The 20,183-nt window shown below is 42.0% G+C and overlaps 1 protein-coding gene across 2 annotated transcripts in view; it reads left to right on the top strand.

Moving 5' to 3' along the window:
* The window catches only part of prkd2 (protein kinase D2), a 37,889-nt gene that overhangs the window by 10,745 nt on the left and 6,961 nt on the right, over positions 1-20,183 (top strand). The window contains exons 2-10 of one of the 2 annotated variants that reach the window (XM_084951801.1): positions 14,818-14,956; positions 15,306-15,437; positions 15,566-15,765; positions 17,155-17,338; positions 17,444-17,515; positions 17,778-17,795; positions 17,942-18,101; positions 18,206-18,317; positions 20,049-20,126. In XM_084951801.1, the coding sequence (XP_084807927.1) occupies positions 14,818-14,956; positions 15,306-15,437; positions 15,566-15,765; positions 17,155-17,338; positions 17,444-17,515; positions 17,778-17,795; positions 17,942-18,101; positions 18,206-18,317; positions 20,049-20,126 (1,095 nt within the window). The remainder of the gene's footprint in view (positions 1-14,817; positions 14,957-15,305; positions 15,438-15,565; positions 15,766-17,154; positions 17,339-17,443; positions 17,516-17,777; positions 17,796-17,941; positions 18,102-18,205; positions 18,318-20,048; positions 20,127-20,183) is intronic. The other variant, XM_084951802.1, reaches the window with a different exon arrangement.

The following is a 20,183-nucleotide window of genomic DNA, read 5'->3' on the forward strand; positions in this document are numbered from 1 at the left end:
GTGTGTATACAGTCACATTCACACTTTAACAGTTAAACAGACGAGACTCTCTAGAAGAAGCCAGAAATTTCAGATAATTCTCCACTGTTCACAAGTGATTTACTTGGACGTAATTCTAGTGACGGCATGAGGGCATAGTTTACTTTACTGCGTTATTTACATTTCATTTGTGCTTCTTTTACTCATCCTTGTTTTGCTTTCTTTCTTTATGTCTGCCAAGCCCAGCGGTTAGCTGACGTCATGGGTTTTGCTTAATTCCTTGTAGTCCTGGCACAGAGCTGTCAGTCACTCCTGCAATTCATTATGTGACGTTTGTGTTTCAGAGACAACAGCTTTCTTTTCTTTAAATCCAGCATGGTGCACTGTAAAGAGCAGGGATGATTATCATATTTATATATTTTTTTGTGGACTCCATCTTTTCACCAGCATGTGACCTCACTGGGGTTAAAAATAAACAACCAGCACAGTAACGCGTTTGTTCCATCACGAACGCTGTCAGCACAAAAGGAAAAATTCCTGCGCTACACCAACTTGTTGTTAGGATCTAATGAGGGCAGAAACGTTGACGTCTTTACGTGCCCGTTACCATGGCAGCCCCTCATTAAACACCTCATCATTTTCAAAAAGGTGGGGTCCTTACAGAGTCCCGTGCCTGACATGTTAACAAGGATGGTGGGATTTATGGTGCAGCCTCAGGGGTGTGTCTGACTGAGATAAAAAGCAGAAAGTGAATTACAGGTGTACCTCCACCCATTATCACCCTCATTCTCAAGAGTGTGGCGTCCACGCACACGTGCACTTTTTTTTGGCGGGGGGAGGTTACACAGCAAGATGTGGATGCTCAAACAATGTGTGTTGTTTGAAGGGATACAACATGTTTCCTGTCTGCTATTAAACGCCTGGATCGGGTTCCTGTTGTGATAGCCAGCTTCTGCTGCAGAAACACATCACTGTGGAGGACCATGTAAGGCTATGGAGGTCACACTGTTTACAGAGCTCAGCATGCGGTGTACACAGCGACGCTGACGTCCAAGTTCTTGTCACTGGAGATTGGCCCAGCTGATTCTGAAGAGCTGCGGTGTTTTTTTTATGTTGTGTGTGTTGCTCTTAATGCTGTTTTGAAAATTATTCAGCCGTGTTGCCAAAAGGTCACAACTGGTGTTCTTTGCATACGCTGCTAGGGAAATTCAGTGGCTTTTATGAACTGGATGTCTAAACTACATGGTTAGTTTTTTAAATAAAATTGGAAACCTTTTTTGTCTTTGACTTAATACTTTCATTTGTGCGTGTGTATGTGCTTGTGTATTCAGTGACAATTCTAAGTGCCTTATTTGAACATGTCTTACTCTTCTTCCCCAGGCCTATATTTTATGTTTATACATCCTTTACACCTTCAAAAAGCTATAAACCATATGCTCATGCCAAGTTTGCAATTTCCTGTTGTGGCGATAACAACAAATTGAAATAAAGGGATAATATTTCTCTTATTAATCCTAAAACATGGCCGCCTCTAATTCGTTTAATCCACCAAGTTAAGCTTAGTTAATAAAAGTCTGCAATAGTAATGTAAAATGATTGATGCAGAGCTCCCTGCCGTAAGGTAGTCAGAATAGGTTTTTTTTTTTCTTTGTTTGTTTGTCTGAGGTTTTGCAGTTTCCCTGTATTGTCTGAAACAAAATTAACAATCATCATTTCTCGCCAAGCAGCCGACAGAGTACAAGTTACATCCGAAGCATCATGCACCTTCAGTAAATTCACAACATCTAAGCTTTGTCAAATGCATTAAAAGTGAGGAGGATAAAGATCGAAATTTGCTGTTTGTAAGCTGCATAGCTATGGCTAGCTGGCACCGAAGAAGCGGCTGCATTCATTGTGCATGCCCGAGCATACATTCTTGCGCGGCTTGGTGGTCAATGATGGCTGGTGCAGAGCTTCAGGGAGGGGAAGTGATGGGGAAGATGAAAAGCAGAAGCAACTAGCGAACTCAGAAGGACATAAAAGTCTCTGTTCTTCACACATGCAGTGCCTTTTATATAAAGAGGGTCTATATTTAGAAGCACTGTTCTGTAGCTGTTTGACATAACCTCAACTTTGAAATGGCGCTGACTGAACTGGACATCAGTGGTAATGCTTTACACGTACGCAGTGATGCTTTGGTTAGATTGTAATGACCTGTAGCCGATGTGCTTACTCAAATAAAACATGAAATAAAATCTACATGCTGCTGCTCCTGCTGCTGTTTTAGCAGAATAAATTTTGGCTCGTCTTTCATTCATTCCTCAGAACAACTCATCATCAGAGAAGGCTAAAGTAGCCGATGTGTACGAGGAGTATTAAGTTAAGCAAAATAAAGTTTTTCATCCCTTCTAGAGTTTGAAAAACTTGTAGAATATTTGAAAAAATGATCTAAACTGCCTGCACGTGTTTGATGTCAGATAAAAATCGCTCTCTTTACCACTGTGCATGTGACCTGCTTTATATGACCAAAACCTGAGGTGATTGACAAGGAAATAAAGTAAGAGAGGAAATGGCAAGCATTGATGTGACCTCAAGTGTGCATGTGTCTGGGTTTTTCTTTTTCTTTTTTTCTCCCCAAGCTAAAATTTCCCAAAAGCCAATACTTTGATGGTATCTGTGTGAGGGCACAAACTGAGATGATGTTTTGTGTATAAAGAGCACATCACTTGTTGTGTTTGGATCATTTTGTGTGTGAGTTGGTCTTCCTGTGTAATCTGGTTTAAAAAAAATATATATATATCTTGCTCTCATTAAAGTTGAAAGTTGCAACAGCACACAAAGGCCCACATCAACAAAAAAGTGGCACTTGTTATGGTTTAGGGTGACAATGGTGACGTTTGCTTGGGTTATGAATTTAGATACATGGCTGTTCACGATTGCCTTCTGAAACTTTAAAGTACTTGAACGGCTTCCTGTCAACCACATCTGTTCATGTATTGCCACCGCTTACACGAGAGCAGCAATTGATCCGTGTGAGGCTGCTTGCTGTGAGTTAGTCTTTGATTGAAAAAATGAAAACTATTTGTTTCTTAAGACACTATTTGTTATTACAGGTTGTTATAGCAATCTACAGATGTGTATCAGTAGCTGTATCTGTAGTTTTAGATGTTTTCAGTCAGTGACAGTGTTGGACTGCAAGGCAGCTTAGCACCAGACTTACCACGAAGCCATGTTTTTTTTGTTTTGTTTTGTTTTTCAAACATGCAGAATATGATTTGGCATTTTCTTGCAGAAAGAAACCGCTGTCGTGACACCGTTTATTACTCAATAGTCCTTGTTGCTCATTATTAATGGTGCCTCCATAGGGTTGAGTTATGCATGTGTGCTGAAGGCTTGAACATCGCTTGAACAACAAGGCTTGATGGTCGTTATTTGTTTTTTGTCATCATTACGCATGTTCTCTTTCTCTGAAGCCTGTATTGAGAAACTTTAAATTGTTATTTGTTCATTTAATTGTTACCATTGTGTAATGGAACAAGGGTTTTGCCTTCAGGGTAAAAAGGAAAGTACACCCTTATTCAGTTGTAAGTAAACCTATATTCATTTCATTAAGGGAATAAGTAGTCGCCAGGTCCTGCTAATCAAATGCTCTTGATTGACCGACCATCCATTAATGTGAGCAGCTCTATAAAAGCAGATGGGGAAAGACGTCAGCGACGAAGCATTTGTTGTTGCACATCAGTCTGGGAAGGGTTATAACTCCATCGTTTTATAGTGAGAACGAATGCCGTTAAGAGCGGAGAGCATTCAGAATGGTTGCCAATCTTTCCAGTGGACTGCTACTCCATATTTCTGCTGCTCTAGGAATAATATTCACTGTAGCGAACTCTTCCCAGGAGTGGACATCGCAGGAAATTCATTTCAAGGTTAGACCATGCATTTACATGCAGAGGAATTGGCAAAAATCCTCAGATTCTACAGGGCTCATGAAAGTACAATTATAACAACACTGACCAGATTTGGTTTGTTTGGAAAGGTTTCCAAGAGAATATTACAGCATAGTTTCAGTTTGCAAAATTGCATTTGAAAAAACCACAAGACTTCTGGAACAATGAAGTCTTTGACCTGAGGAAGCCAAATTGGAGATATTTGGCCATAGCCATGTTTGGAAAAACCTAAACACAGCACATCAGCACAAACATCCCACACCAACTGTCAAGCACAGCGCGGAAAAGATGATGATGATTTGGACTTGTTTGGCAGCCACAGGACCTGGGGACCTGCGGTCATGGATTTGATCTTGAACTTCTTTGTATACCGAAGTATTCTATGATCAGATGTGGGGCAATCTGTCTGACAGGTAAAGCTTGGCCTAGATTGGGTGACAAAACAAGACAATGAAGCCAAGTATGACATCAAATCTACAAGAGAATGGCTGAAACAGAAGTAATGGTGTTATAATCGCCCAGTCAAGGTCCAGACCTCAACCTGATCAAAGTCCTCTGGTGGGACATTAAGAGAGCTGTGAGTCAACAAATGCCTGAATTGAAATGATGCCATAAAGAAGAGTGGGCCAAATTCCCTCCACAGTGATGTGAGAAACTGATTAAAATAAACAGAAAATTTATTACTTCGAGTTACTTCTGTTAAAAGTGTTCTACAAGCTATTGAACTGTAGGGTATAGTTAGATTTTCACACACTGCTTCTGCATTTTTGGCTTTGTTTTTGGTAAATAAATAAAGATATGATCTAATATGTGATTTTATTAATTTTTTTGTCGTTTATTTCAGGTTGTTTTTTACTAACTTTTAAGACCTGTTAAGGTCCAGATTATTTTTATTGTGTCCATAAAATCTTAGTATTGAAAAGTTATTTATTTTTTACCGTAACTGTGTGCTATCATATAGCCTGTTATTTAATAATGTCCCGATTAGATCATGAATCAAACCTTCTGAACAAAGTGTGTTAGTCAAGTCAGTGATGAAGTGAGAGATCTATCTTTCAACTTTACCATGACATCACCTTGAGTGAGAGGGTGTGAACCACACTAAAGACAATGTCGGCCTTCATTAGTTTACTTTATAAGGCAGTTGCTGTCCTGTTTCTCATCAGTGTGTAGACAGAAAAAAAGGAGGAAGGAAGACTAATCAATAAAAGAGGCCATTAAAGGACAGTTAGTATTGAAGAGGAAATTAAAGGTGACGGGAAAACAAAGGCAGGGGACATAAAGAAATCCTAGTTCATAATTCATTTCACTCATAATGGCTTCATTGACCTGAATAGTAGAGGGAACACTAGGCAACCTGATCCCTGGTACCTCAGAGGAAGCAGCTACAGATCCACCCCTTCTGCAGGCAAACCTCATCACACTATACTACACCTAACTATATACTGTTGTGGCGAATCCACTAGCCAAAAAAATGGATCGGACATCAATTGTAGAAACGATAGTTTTTATATAAGGCTTCAAAAAGGGGAATGTACAACAAATAAACTGCTCGACATCAGAGCAACATATAATGGCTTCCCGAAAACTTTCTTCTTGCTAGCAAAAAAAAACCCAGAGTAACTTTCGTCTACCACAAAGGATTCTGGGAAACGCAGTTTTCTAATGAAATACCTGTTAAATGCTCCCCTTTAGCAAAACATTTAATCTATAATTAACAGCTCTCACTAAACATGTGACTAACACTTAAATCACTTACAAAATAACCAAAATGCTGTTATCAAACAATAAACTGCAATAAAGTTACAACATCCTCCCCCCCGATGAACAATCTGTTCATCTAAAGCTCCAGGTTATACAACAACTGAATCGGTCTTCTTAACAGAGTCCTCGTTGTCGTGCGAACTAAGCAAGATCTAACAAGACCGTCTCGACCAGGAAACATTTCTTCAATTCTTCCAAGTTTCCACACTTGTCTGGGGAGGTTGTCATGCCCAATGAGCACAACATCCCCTAGTTTTAGGGGTGTAGGCTTTGAAGCGTCACAGCAATGAGCTGACTTCAGCTCCAACAGATAGTCCCTTCTCCAGGTGTTCCAGAAGTTGGTCATGAGTTTCTGCCGGTATCTCCATCTCCAAGTAATGTCCTCTTTGTTAGGTGTTGGATGGTGTGCGTCCTTCGGGATTGACTTGGGTGGTAGAGATGTCAGTCGTTTGCCCACCAAAAAGTGGGCTGGAGTAAGTGGTTGCGGTTCATTTACCTCGTTGTGCACAAAGGTGAGAGGCCTAGAGTTCAGAGTCGCTTCGACTTCCGCCAACACAGTACACATTTCTTCAAAGTGGAGTGAAGCTCTACCTAACACCTTCTTGAGGCAGATTTTCACTGATCTGACAAGACGTTCCCAGAATCCACCCCACCAGGCTGCTCTTTCTGCAATGAACTTCCAAGTAATTCCTCTTTCCGAGAAAAACTCCAGCAAATGTGGGTCTTTAATTGTCTTCCACAGCTCCTTCAAATCTTGGTCTGCTCTCTTAAATGTTCTGGCATTGTCAGAATAGATAACTCTGCATAGCCCTCTCCTGGCAATGAATCTCTTCAACGCTAGCAAAAATGTCTCAGTTGACTGATCTGACACAAGCTCTAAATGGACCGCTCGTGTCACAGCACAGGTAAATAGGGCAATGTAGGATCTTTTCACAGAATCCTCTGTTTTCACATAGAGTGGCCCAGCAAAATCCACACCTGTAACTTCGAATGGCGGTGACTCGGATATTCTGTCCCTAGGCAAAGGTGCAGTTAGCTGATGCCCAGCCTTTGCCTTAAACCTCTTACACACAGTGCATCTGGTCACAATGCTCTTAACCAGCTGCCGAGCCCGGATGATCCAATATCTCTCTCTTACTTGTACAAGAGTGTCCCTCACTCCTGAATGCATCACCCTTTTGTGACAGTCCTGTATCAGCAGTTCTGAAAATCTGTGTTTGTTTGGCAGAATCCAAGGATGCTGCTCTCTGAATGTGAAGTCCGACTGCTGCAGCCTGCCTCCAACACTAAGGAGCTCATCTTCATCAAGGAATGGTTTCAGTTCCTGAATCTTACTGTCATTCATCATAGGTTTTCCTACCTTCAGTCTCTGGACCTCCTGGTGAAAACTGTGATGTTGTGCAACCTTAATCCAGTACTTCTCAGCATCAAGAAGCTCATTTGCTGTCAGCTCACCTCGCATCTTTGGTTGCATCGTTGTTTTTGCATTAGCTATGAATCTCCTAATCCATGCTGTCACTCTGAGCACTCTCTTCAGTTTGCTGTAACTCTCAAGCTTCAGTATTGGTTCACAGATGTCAATGTCATTAGCAGCAAACTGCATGGCTATTTGATAACTGGATTTAAGTTCTACATTCATTTCGTCTGAAATGTTTTCATCTTCAGACTCATGTATCCGATCTTCTGATACAAGAAAACTAGGGCCATTCCACCATAGCTGGTTTTGTAGTAGGGCCTCCACTGATTGTCCTCTTGTGGGCAGGTCAGCGGGATTAGCCTTCCCTGGGATGTGTGACCATGAAGATGGACTCGTAAGAGTCTGGATCTCAGTCACTCGGTTTGCAACAAACGGTTTCCACCTTTGTGCCGAACTGCAAATCCATTGCAAAGTGATCATGGAGTCAGTCCACATTTTTATTTGGGCTTGCTCCATCTTCAGCGAGATGATCAAGTTGTTCGCCAATCTGGCCCCAATCACGGCTCCCATGAGTTCCAGACGTGGCAGCGTCATTTTCTTTAGGGGAGCCACCCTGGCTTTAGATGCGACCAAGCTCATTGTCGTTTCTCCTTCTCGTGTTTTGCCTTGCAGATAGGCCACAGCACTGTATGCCCTTTCACTGGCATCACAAAACACATGTAATTCCAAGCCCTCTTTGCTTTCTTGTTGCATACTGATTTGGTACCACCTTGGTATGGCGAGCTGGTGTAACTGAGTAAGCTCTGAACACCACTGTTGCCATTCTTGTGCCAGATCTGGTGGCAATTCTTCATCCCAGGAGAGCCCCCTCTCCCACATTGCTTGGAACATGCACTTGACCCTAATGGTGAAGGGGTTCAGAAACCCAAGTGGGTCATAAATTCGTGCTGAGGACTGCAGCACGCTTCGTTTGGTTCCTTTCTTCTCTGTTAGAAGCCTCACTAGTGAACTAAGGTCAAAGGTGAAATCATCAGGCTCTGGCCTCCACACTAATCCAAGCACCTTTAATGCTACTCCATTCGTCTCAGGTGCCATCATGTAGTTTGTGGAGCTCTTCTCCCATTTCTGCCTCAGTTCAGCTGAGTTTGTCATCCATTTGCAAAGCTCCATACCAGCAGTCGCCAGTATTTCTTTGGCATTCGTCGTTATGTGATACGCCTCTTCCACTGAGCGTGTACTTGAAATGAAGTCATCTACGTAAAGTGACTCCCTTATTGTATTCACCACTTGTGGTTGGCTTGTTTCATATTGTTTTAGATGTCTTTGAATTGTCGCTGCAAGCAGAAACGGGCTTGGTGTAACTCCAAACACCACTCTCGTCATCCTCAGAATGCGCAGGTGATCATTCACTTCTCCATTCGGTGCACCTGAGAACCACAGGAACCTGACTGCATCCCTGTCCCTTTCTGCAAGACGTATTTGCAGGAATGCTTGTTTTATGTCTGCCAGAAAGGCGACTTCGTGTTCCCTAAATCTAAGGAGCACTGAGCAGATCTGGATTCAAATTTGGCCCCGTAAATAAGCAGTCATTCAGTGACAGACAGCCTTCTTCATGGGACGATGCATCAAAGACCACTCTCAATTTTGTAGTTGCTTTGTCCTCTCTCAGCACTGCATGGTGAGGCATATAATACATTACAGAATCTGTGCTGCTGTTTGGTGTCACTTCCTCTGCAATGTTCTGGTCCAAGTAGTCCTCCACCACTTGATTATACCTGCTGAAGAGTGTGACATCCTTCTTAAATCTTTTACTCAGACCTTCCAGCCGTTTTTTGGCAACTCTGTAGTTGTCTGAGAGCTCTACCCTTTCTGGCTTCCATGGCAACTCCACCTGATATCGTCCATCTTTAAACATAGTCGTTCTCTCAAACATCTGCAGAGCCTCATCATCTTCTGGGTTCTTTGTTGTCTCATTTGTAATACCCAGAGACTCTATTTCCCAGAATGCTTTCAGTTGCTTGGAGAGGAGTTTCTCTTCCTCACACGGAATGAACATGCAGGCTGCCTCTGTAACACTTGATGTAGAGACTGGCCCCTGAACAGACCATCCGAAGGTGCTCTCCAGTGCCACCAATGTTTCTGTAAGTCTCTCCACCCTTCCTGTCACGATCTGCCAATAGTAGTCAGCTCCTATGAGGACAGCAAGCTCTGGTTCCTCACTGGATCCTGGGAAGTCAGCCAGTTGTAGTCCTCTTTTCTTAAGCTCATGCTGGATCTGTTCACCAGGAACCTTCATTATTGCCGAGCACACTTGTGGGGTCTCCACAGCTTCTATTACTATACTCTGGCTAGGATCCCAGATATTTTGTAGCATAACCTTCACTATGCCGCGCTGTGATCTTGTGGGAAAGGAGGACCCAAATGTGTGTAGTGTCAATGTCTCTTGCCTTATTACTGGTAAATTTAGGCTCTTCACCAACGTTTCATGTATGAAGCTTCTTTGGCTGCCTCCATCTAATAAGCAACGAGCTATCCTTCTGCCTGACGGGCCTTCAATCCACACCTTTGCAGTCTGTAGCAACACAGTGTTCTGTTCACTTGGTTTCACTCTTACTGAATGAGGGAGCACGGAGGAGACCACTGCTTCTTCTGGTTGGGATGGGGCCTGTACATCCACCCTTTCACCACCGCACACAGCAACGTGATGTCTCCGTCCACATTTCTCACAGGACACATTCTTGGTCTTACAGAATCTTGCAATGTGTTTCTGTCCCAAACACACAAAACATCTCCCCATTCTCTTTAACTTGTCCTTTCTTTGAAGCGTGTCATTATTTGGGCAGTTTTCCGATTTGTGATCGTCACACTCACAGAATATACAGGTGTTTTGTTTCTGGCTAGCTGTGTACAGGGCAGCAGTAGATTGTATGCTAGGCCTTTTAAACCTCACATCACTGAACGGTGGCTTGTACAGTTTATTTTCAGTTCTCTGTGGGTTGTACGACTTTGTCATTTGCAGCGCTCTTTCCCTGCTCTGAACCTCCTTCTGTAGGAATGTGACCATTTCTGACACTTTCCACTCTTCATCTCCATTTCTCTGACGGCTGTATTCAAGCGCTATATCATCTGGAATCATCTTTAGCAATATTGGGCATAACAAGCTTCCGTAGCTTTCTGACACTACACCCAATGACTCTAAACTTCTGATCTGAATTTCACATTCATCATACAGCTGCCTCAAAGCATGCACATAAGAGGATTTTTTAACAGGGGTGAGGTTCAGCAGTTTTGACATGTGCGCACTAATTACTACATCCTTTCTTCCAAATCGGTTTTGCAGTAACTCAATTGCGTTGTCATAATTTTCATCTGTCAACATCAGTCCTGCAACTGCTTTTGCTGCTTGGCCAGTGAGATAGGTTTTCAAATAGGTAAACTTCTCTCTTTTGCATAGTGCATCATTGTGGTGAATAACAGCTTCATATTGACTCCAAAACTCCTGCCACAAACTGGCATCTCCATCATATTTGTGAATAATCAGCTTAGGAAGCTTTACCGATGCTCTCTGTGCCAATGAATGAGCAGAGCTAGCGTCACTCACCCTTTGATGCGCGGCTCGTTCGCGGCAATCCTCATTTCTCTTAATTATGCGCCGTGCACGGCTCTTGGACAGGATGATGCGCTCCTTATATTCCTCTGCGCTTTCGATCTCCATTTCCAGGTCATCCAGAGCTGTTTTACGTTCTATTTCACTATCTAAGGCATACAAGCTGAGCTCCTTTGCCGACAGCATTTCCAGTAATGCGCTCAGATGGTCAGTGTCCGGATCTGGTTTAGCCATTTCGGAGTCAATTTGATGCACAAGTCGTGTGGTAGCACCTCTTATCGTCCCACGTTTCCGTTTTGTTCTTTCCATTTCTCTCTGATGCTCGTCATCTGCCACTCCTGCAGCTTCGGCGGCCGCGGCTCCACGTAAGTCCTGTTCACTCATTTCTCCCGGGTTTCGGCACCAAAAAATGTTGTGGCGAATCCACTAGCCAAAAAAATGGATCGGACATCAATTGTAGAAACGATAGTTTTTATATAAGGCTTCAAAAAGGGGAATGTACAACAAATAAACTGCTCGACATCAGAGCAACATATAATGGCTTCCCGAAAACTTTCTTCTTGCTAGCAAAAAAAAACCCAGAGTAACTTTCGTCTACCACAAAGGATTCTGGGAAACGCAGTTTTCTAATGAAATACCTGTTAAATGCTCCCCTTTAGCAAAACATTTAATCTATAATTAACAGCTCTCACTAAACATGTGACTAACACTTAAATCACTTACAAAATAACCAAAATGCTGTTATCAAACAATAAACTGCAATAAAGTTACAACATATACTACAATACCATCAGGTCTTTGTGCACACAATGTACACAAACAGATATATTCAGACTCCACATCTTGTAAGAATATAGCTTTTAACCTCACAGCAAAATATACAGTGTATGATTGTAAGACAAATGTTTCAATTTCTCAGCATGCTGACATAGATGAAAATTATTTGTGGTACTTTATTCTTATTCCACCATTACAAAAAAAAGAAAATGAGTTTTTTTCTTTTATGAGGTAGCAGTGGTTTTACGGAGCTTGGATTTTGTGCTTTTCAGCCTATCTGTAAAGACGTGTGGTGTGCAGAGACGTGGTAGCTGAAGTTATGATTATTGCATTGTGTATGTTTTGGACGGTACAATGTGCAGAATAATATGACTAGCTGCCTTGATTTGCCTGCTAAGAGGCGAGCTGTGACATCAACAGTGTGAGGTTAATCGCAGAGAGGCTGGCATCAAATAGCGTCACGGGGCTCATAGAAGACGGCTGTCTGTGGATTTGGAAAGAGCTTGGAGTCTCCTCTGATCTGGGCTCTGTGGGTGTTTTGTAATTACTAATGGCTGCAGTTGGTCTTAGTTGTGGCAATCCCTGGTACCGATGCATGTAGCTATTACATGATTCACTCCCATCAGACATCAATCTGTGTGTGATTGCGGGTTTTTAAGTCTGTACTTGGGGAAAGGTTGGAGCCTCTGCTCATTTGTATCTGCAACGTCTGCTTGACTCAAAGCCAAAAACTGCTGTGCCAGAGTGTTGGGATTAAAGGGTCATTTAACTCAAAATAGAAAACTGAACAAACAAAAACCGAACCATAAAAACATTAAGAACATTAAGATGGTTTCAATTACAACAATTGCAATTGAATTGCAATTGTTGCAAAATTGAAACCAACAAATTGCAACATTCCGTTTGTAATCTGCACGATTAATAGAAGTGTTTTCACAGCAACTAATATTAAAGACTGCGTCTCCACTGTTTTTCTTTCTCATAGTAACTGAACAGACATGAGATGTACTAGTAGTAGTGATAATGAGAATGCTATGCCTCACTCTTTTTACTGAACCTCACATAAAGCTATGCAGAAAGCTTCCTGCTTTCACCACTATTGTTGTTGTTCAAATAGGGTCCTACCCTCACGCCAGCATCCACTTGGTTAGTTGACTAAAAAGAAGGACCTTTAATACGGTCCCTGGTAAAAGCTACATTTGTGAGTGACGAAGCCGCTTCACTGCCTGTGAAAATCGTCTCCTGGGGTGGACATCTCTCAAAATTCTGGTGTAGGTTTTTTTTTTTTTTTTTTAAATCCACCGTTTCAGTGTATACATCAACACTGAAACTTTAGAAAAGGATGCCCCATAAAAACCAAAATGACAGCCATGTGAATTGTTTTTGTATTTTTCTGCAGCCACTCCATTGTTTCAAGCTTTATAATACTTTGGTATCAGAGAAGTTCATGGTCTGCAAGCTGTCCAGATCCTTTGGCTGCAAAACAAGCCAAAATCATCACTCCCCCACCTCCGTGCTCAACAGTTGTTTGTGCGGATATGCCGTGTTTGGTGGCACACGTGCATCACGGCAACACAGCTCCACTTTGGTCTCATCTATCCAGGGGACATTGCTCTGGAAGGTTCAGATGCACCTTTGCAAAGCTAAGCTGTGCTGCCTTGTTCTTAATAGAGAGAAGATGTTTTCTGATTGGTAACCCTTCAAAAAAAGCCATACTTGTTCAGTTTTGTTCTAACTGTACTATCTTGAACTTTATTCTGTATTTAAGGCTTGTGGCTTTTTTGTTTTACTTCACTTTCACCACTCTTATCACAAACAAAATCTTAAAAGCTCCTTGCCTAACATGAAAAGCCAGACAGAATTACCAACTATGTTTTTGTTTTTTTTTTGTTTTTTTTAATCGAGGGTGTGTGTTCATTTCTAATGTTCAAGCCCTTATACCTGTGACTTTTCTGGTTGCAGTGGATGCTGGAGACCTTTAAGTAAATGCCACTATATGTGCTTTTTGTGACTTTTTGTTGACTGTGTGGTCAGCAGCAGCAGGCCAATGTCGGGGCGTGGTGAACTCTCTGTGTAGCTTGGCAGCAGTACAGGCCAGGCCTGGATTTCAGATGTGGTGATGTGGAGTGGCTGTTGGGGAAACAGAGGCAGACTGTCTATGTGCAGAGGAGGGGAAAAAAGGGAAATGAGGGGGAGAAGAGAGGGTGTGTCTGGTGGTGGTTGTGTGTGTGTCATTGTGTTGTTTCAAGTTGGAGACCTGGGTTCCCTTTTCTGTAAGCGATTAGAACTTAGCCAGAAGCGGCAAAGAGTGTGTCTGTGTGTTTATTTTTTATATATTTGTTTCTCTTCATCTTTCTGGTTTCATTTATGCTTACTTAAAAAGCAAATTATTATAAAAGCACACAAAGGTCCTGCTCCCTCTCTTTCTTTGGTGTCCTGTGTGGTGTGGCCACTGAAGTGAGCCAGACTGCATTAACTATTCAAGAGAGCAGGGTTTCCCTATGACAGCCTCCCTCGCTCTGCTGACTTCTGATTGACACGCTCATCCCTCATATCTCTGAAAGAACTTCATGGAAACACCTATGCGCGCTTGTGTGTGCCATTGTGCGACTGACAGGAAAAGGGGATAAAGTTTCTCCTTTGTCTTGCCTTCCATGCCGACCGACTTGCTTGATTTGTGGAAATCAGCTTGTGTTTCTTGTTTAACAGCGATAGCATCAGCATGTGTTTGCATGTTGGCGGTTATATATCCCTGCAGCGTTACATAGCAGAGCATGCGAGAATTAGTTGGAGACATACAGTAGAAGTTATGCTTGAGAACATGCATAGACATGTTCACACTTTATAATAGCGGGAGATTCTTATAACAGATCTTGTTGCTGTTAATGGCAACTGGAATGAGGTGACTTAAGTTGTAGTTTTAAGTACATAATGGACTAAATTTGCATTGCTAGCAGAAACTCTAACAGCCAACCCTTAGATACTTTCTTTAGTAGCATTAAAAATAGGCTGGTGTGTTGAGTGGTCTGTGTTGGCAACAATGAGGCCTTGCTTGAAATTCAGTCGTCTGTCTTTAAAGGGGATCAAAGTGGACACAATGTTCAAGATTTGTTTTCCTTGAAGGGTCATAAAAATGCTATCCTTGTATATTATATTTAAAATTTAAAAAAATGGAATGACTAAATAAAGTTTGTCTTGTCCTACAGTAAATGTTCATTCATCATCTTTCTAGTTTCAGGAGCTGAGTCATTTATTTGTCATTCATTATTTTGAATGAAATATGACTTAATCGGGGTTCTGCCTTGGCTGCAGTTGATTCTCCTAACCTCTGTTTTTGTATTTTCTAGTTCCCAGAGTGCGGCTTTTATGGCATTTATGACAAGATATTGCTGTTCAAGCATGACACATCTACCAACAACATACTACAACTAGTTAAAGCTGCCAGCGACATCCAGGAGGGAGATCTGGTGGAGGTAGTGCTCTCTGGTAAGTTCTTCTCTTCTCTTCTCTTCTCTTCTCTTCTCTTCTCTTCTCTTCTCTTCTCTTCATAAGATAACCATATCAAAAACAAAATCATCTTTCCATTTGTCTTATCTATCTTTAATTACTTCACTGCTTTCATCCTTATCTGCTTATTTTACTACAGATCCTACTGTACACTACCCTAATCTGTTCTTTCATTGTTTCAAGCTGTAATTTCCCTCGTGTCCACAGTCAGAAACTTGATCTATTTTTCCATCCCGTTTGTATCTCATTCATCTAATCGTTTTCCATTTTGCTCCCTTACAATACCGTGATTGTATCTTGTCCTAATGTGACGTGTTATCTATTTTAGCGGCAGCTACGTTTGAAGATTTCCAGATTCGGCCCCACGCGCTCAATGTGCACTCGTACCGGGCCCCGGCTTTCTGTGATCACTGTGGAGAAATGCTGTTTGGGCTGGTTAGACAAGGACTGAAATGTGATGGTGAGGAAAATAGTGAGAAGAAGTGTGAATAGCACTAGACGCTCATATGGTGAAACAAATTTGAACACTCAGTAAATATGGTCCATCTCTTTGCTCCCTCGTTCTTGGATGCATGCTGCCCCCTGCAGGTTGCGGGCTAAACTACCACAAACGCTGTGCATTCAGCATCCCAAACAACTGTAGTGGGGCTCGCAAACGGCGTCTGTCCACCACATCACTGAGCAGCAGCCAGTCCCTGCGCCTTTCGACCACTGAGTCAGTGTACAGCATTGGGACAGCCTCCACCTGCGCAGAAGAAGCGAGTCTTATTCGCTCACACACTCAAATGGTACTGCCTCATTTATCCACATAATGCTGAAGTCACTTTTAGAATTCTTTCAAGTGCCACATTTTCTGAAACACTGAGTAGATTCCTCAGACATTCCTAATTCCCAAACACTTTTCATTAAACTTCATTAAGCAATATTTTTTTCCTTCTCTGTGTACGCAAGCAGTGTTGTCGCTTTTGAGATATTCATCTGAAACTCTTCCTGTCTGACTGCATTCCGCTAAAGGGGCATTGCACTGCAATTTCAGTGAACTTTAAGTAAACAGATTAGGTCCGTTGAGGCTATAATACTTACTGCTGCTGATTTCCCCTGTTCAGCAACTCTATTTGCAAAGAAGATGTAGAAAAAACATTTAATTAGATGGGCAGTAACACTTATTACTGACTGATTTCCCCTGGTTATTGGCTCCCAATTTAAAAAGAAGTAGGAAAGGCATCTAATTGGAGAGACCACACATGCACACACGTACATGCTGGCACGGGCACGCATATATATGATGTACCAGATAAAATCATAAACATATGACGAGTTAATTATCACCCAAAACTACAGCTTCCTGTGTTTTTTAAGCCATTTTCAGCTGGAAATTTAGTTACAATAGGAAGATGTTTTCAGAGAAGGAACTGAAAACAGTGTAAACACTCCATCCAACAACAAAGAACAGACAGATACACAGCGACTTGAGGGTGAACAAAGTTTTGCATTCAACAGCTAAGGAGTCACATATTTCCCTTGGGTGTTGTTTGAAAACAAAAACAGAGCAAAAAGAAACTCATTATAAGGGACTTTTGTGAATAGGGACAGTGTGGCTCTGTAATTTCTAGATGTGAGTAGCTGAGTCATTCCATATACACCTGCAGCATCTGCTGATTTATTTTCTTTTTGGGGTTGTTTTTTTTTTTTTCTTTTTTCTTTGTCATTAAATTAGTGATTACAGGTCCTCAAAGTAATTAGTTGTGGCCTGACATTTGGCACTTGTTAAGTTGCCTTTTTTCCCCCCTAGCTATCTATATGAAATGACTGAAAGCTCATTGAGGACCTCTTAAAACTGCAAACAAATCCGTTTTACAGCACAGCTTCAAGTGTCCAAATCTAGTAACCCTAACACACATTTTACTTCATGGCCACTTTAATACTGCTTCTACTGTTTACATAAATAATGTGGGCTGTAGGAGGGTAGATGGCAAGCACTTGCTGATGTTCCATAGAGTGACTCAGCTGTTTGCTGATAAATTCACTGATCAAATCAACAGTTATTAATTAAGGTTAGGAGGCTATAAAGCAAAAATGAAGTAATTCATTACTTTGGCTACAGGGTGAATAGCTTCCAAAGGTTTTTCAACAATTGTGACTGTCACTAAAAACTTGTTTCCTATTTATTCTGCCAGCCACGGACAGCTAGCGACGCCCGGCGTTTTTACACGGGGCGACCAGTTCATCTCGACAAGATGCTGATGAGCAAGGTAAAGGTGCCCCACACGTTCGCTGTTCACTCATACACTCGACCGACGGTGTGCCAGTACTGCAAGAGGCTTCTTAGAGGACTTTTCCGACAAGGGCTACAGTGCAAAGGTGAGCGCAGCTGAAGAGAGTGTCTTCTTTGTATGACCTTCAGTGGGATGCAGAATGCTCACTGGTCTTTCTGGTTTACCTGAACTGTTTCTGCAATCTTCTCAGATTGTAAGTTCAACTGCCACAAACGATGTGCATACAAAGTTCCTAATGACTGCCTTGGTGAGACCATTGGAGGTGAGTAAAGATGAATGTATTAGCTTTTGTGGTGTGTGTGTGTGTGTGTGTGTGTGTGTGTGTGTGTGTGTGTGTGTGTGTGTGTGTGTGTGTGTGTGTGTGTGTGTGTGTGTGTGTGTGTGTGTGTGTGTGTGTATTACTCTGTTAACCCTGCATGGATTTGATAGCACGTGTTTCCATTGTCAGAATTAGATTACTTGAGAGTATAACACTTTATCTAACAGCTCTGAAACTCACTATACTAATCTTTTTATCTTCTCAGAAAACAGAAGTAACTCTGGTAAGTATTCTTGGTGTTGGTTTGCAACAAAGTGAACTAGCTTCTGTAGCATTTTAGAATTAGACGAATGGTAATAGCATTTGTTTCATAGTATATTTAAGGCTAAGCTGCACTTAAACCCTTCTCTTGTTTGTTTTTTGGCTCAGACATGTTGAGTCCCACTGCGGACCCCGAGGTTCCAATGGACTTTAGCAGCGAGTATGACGGCTCTGACAAGTCTTCAATAGATGACTCGGACGAGGCCTGCAGCATCCCTGGTTCCTTTTCACCTGACAACAATCAGGACGGAACTAGTGGAGATCAAAGGTGTGAGACGTTTTGGATAAGAATATTATAGACAGACTGATAGAAATGTAATTAAACTCATATTTTACCTGCTGACTACCTTAATGCTGTCCTTTTCCTTCTAGTGTTTACATCCCTTTAATGAGGGTGGTACAGTCTGTGAGACAAACAACCCGTCGATCCAGCACAGCTATAAAGGAAGGGTGGATGGTTCACTACAGCAATAAAGACACACTGGTAAAAACACTACTAGGGATGGGTATCGTTTAGGTTTTATCCGATACCGGTGCCAAACCGGTACTTTTGAAACGGTGCCGGTGCTTAAACGGTGCTCAAACCGGTGCTCAAACCGGTGCTTAAAGAATGGAGAACACAAAATTGGTCCAAAAAGCTCTCATGTTCAGCTGTTTTTTTTGTAAAAAGATAACAATATTAGCCTTTTCTGCAGCTATGGGGCATATATGGTATCACTCTTGGCTGGAAGCAGTGCTTAAACAATGGAAAAAACACAAACTTTATCCAAAAACCTCTCATGTTTAACTGTTTTCCACTTTTTCTTTGGTCATTTTAGCCTTTTTGGCCAGGGTGAAGGGAGCATCTGCCATCAAACAAGAAGACAGCTGCATGTAACTACGACAGTGTTTGCTAGTTCACCTTACATGCATTAATGTAATAACGTGGTTAGCGTACTCAACGTAAATTACACACGAACAACATTAAGCTACTCACGCAGAGAAGAACGGCTGCTGCTGCTGCCATCATCATCCGTCATCATTTCTGCTACACTGGCAGGGCTAGGGGCCAGGACCCTATTTTTCGGGTTCTTGGGGGATGTTGCTAACTCCGGGACCGATAACAGGCAACCCACCCGCAGTAGATGTGCACGGTGTGAGGTCTCACAGCAAGCTATCAAATACGGCGCATTTCTCGGCTTTTAAAAAAAACGCTATGCGTCGCCAGGTGTTTCATCGGATTTGAGGTGTTACCTCCTTTGACAGTATCACAGTATCAGCTTAAAGCACTTGTTGCTGCTGAGTTTGCATCTTTTGCTGTGAAGTACAGCCAGACTTTTGACCTCTTCGCCTTGGGCATTTTTAATCTGTAGCTCTGCTCTAAAAGAACGTACGTACCTGGGCCCGCCTACTATCCTCGGAAACGTAAAATGATTGGCTAGAATCTAAAGTGTATCACAGCTCAGGAAAAAAAAGCACCGGAATGTGCGCTGCTTTTCGGTCTGGTTACTACCGTTTATGTCAGAACCGGTGCCATCATGGCACCGGATACCGGTACCCATCCTTAAACACTACCCATGATTCCTGTACTGCCTTCTTTCTAAAAACTATACATGAACCACTCTGAAATTCTGCTAGTAGTGGAACACTTGGAGACTTAAATTAATTTATTGTAGATGCATAAACTCACTTTCTTCACTTTCTCTTCTATGATTTATGGCAGTAAATTCCTTCTAGACATCTATTTTTTTCTGTCTAGCAGCTTGTTGTGCAGCCATTTCCACCTTGATGAGGTCCCCGCTTTCATGCACTTTATTGCTTTCTTTTCCGTAATATTTCTGTGTATGAGGCTGAAGCACTCAGCAGATATAATAATTTCAACCTAAAATCCATTTCCTGCCTTCTTTCTCTTAAGATCTAAAATCTATATTTGACTTTCTAGGGCAATTTATTTACCTTTTCATTACTTGTTTTGTTTTTTTTCCTTGTTTTTTTCCCCTCACTGGCTGAACTAACACTCTTCGTTCACTTTTTCTTTCTCTCGATTCCCACCTGTTCATCTGGTAGCTTAAATTCCTTTTCATCCTTCTTCTCCTTTGGCATTTGGTGACATCCCCTTTAATTCCTGAAATTTACCCCCTGCTCCATGCCCCATCCTTTATACTCTGTCCTCGCCACACCACGCTCATTTTTGTTGTCCCATCCCAACATCTCACCCTACTCCAACCCCCAACAGAGAAAGAGGCACTACTGGCGTCTGGACTGTAAGTGCATCATCCTTTTCCAGAATAACACCTCCAACAAATACTACAAGGTAACGACAGCTTTTGTCTTAACAAGCTAAGATTTATTTAAAGTGTGCAGCCCTTTT

The sequence above is a fragment of the Perissodus microlepis genome, chromosome 14, assembly GCF_051167445.1.
Source record: "Perissodus microlepis isolate ML-2025 ecotype Zambia chromosome 14, ASM5116744v1, whole genome shotgun sequence".
NCBI classification, from domain to species: domain Eukaryota; kingdom Metazoa; phylum Chordata; class Actinopteri; order Cichliformes; family Cichlidae; genus Perissodus; species Perissodus microlepis.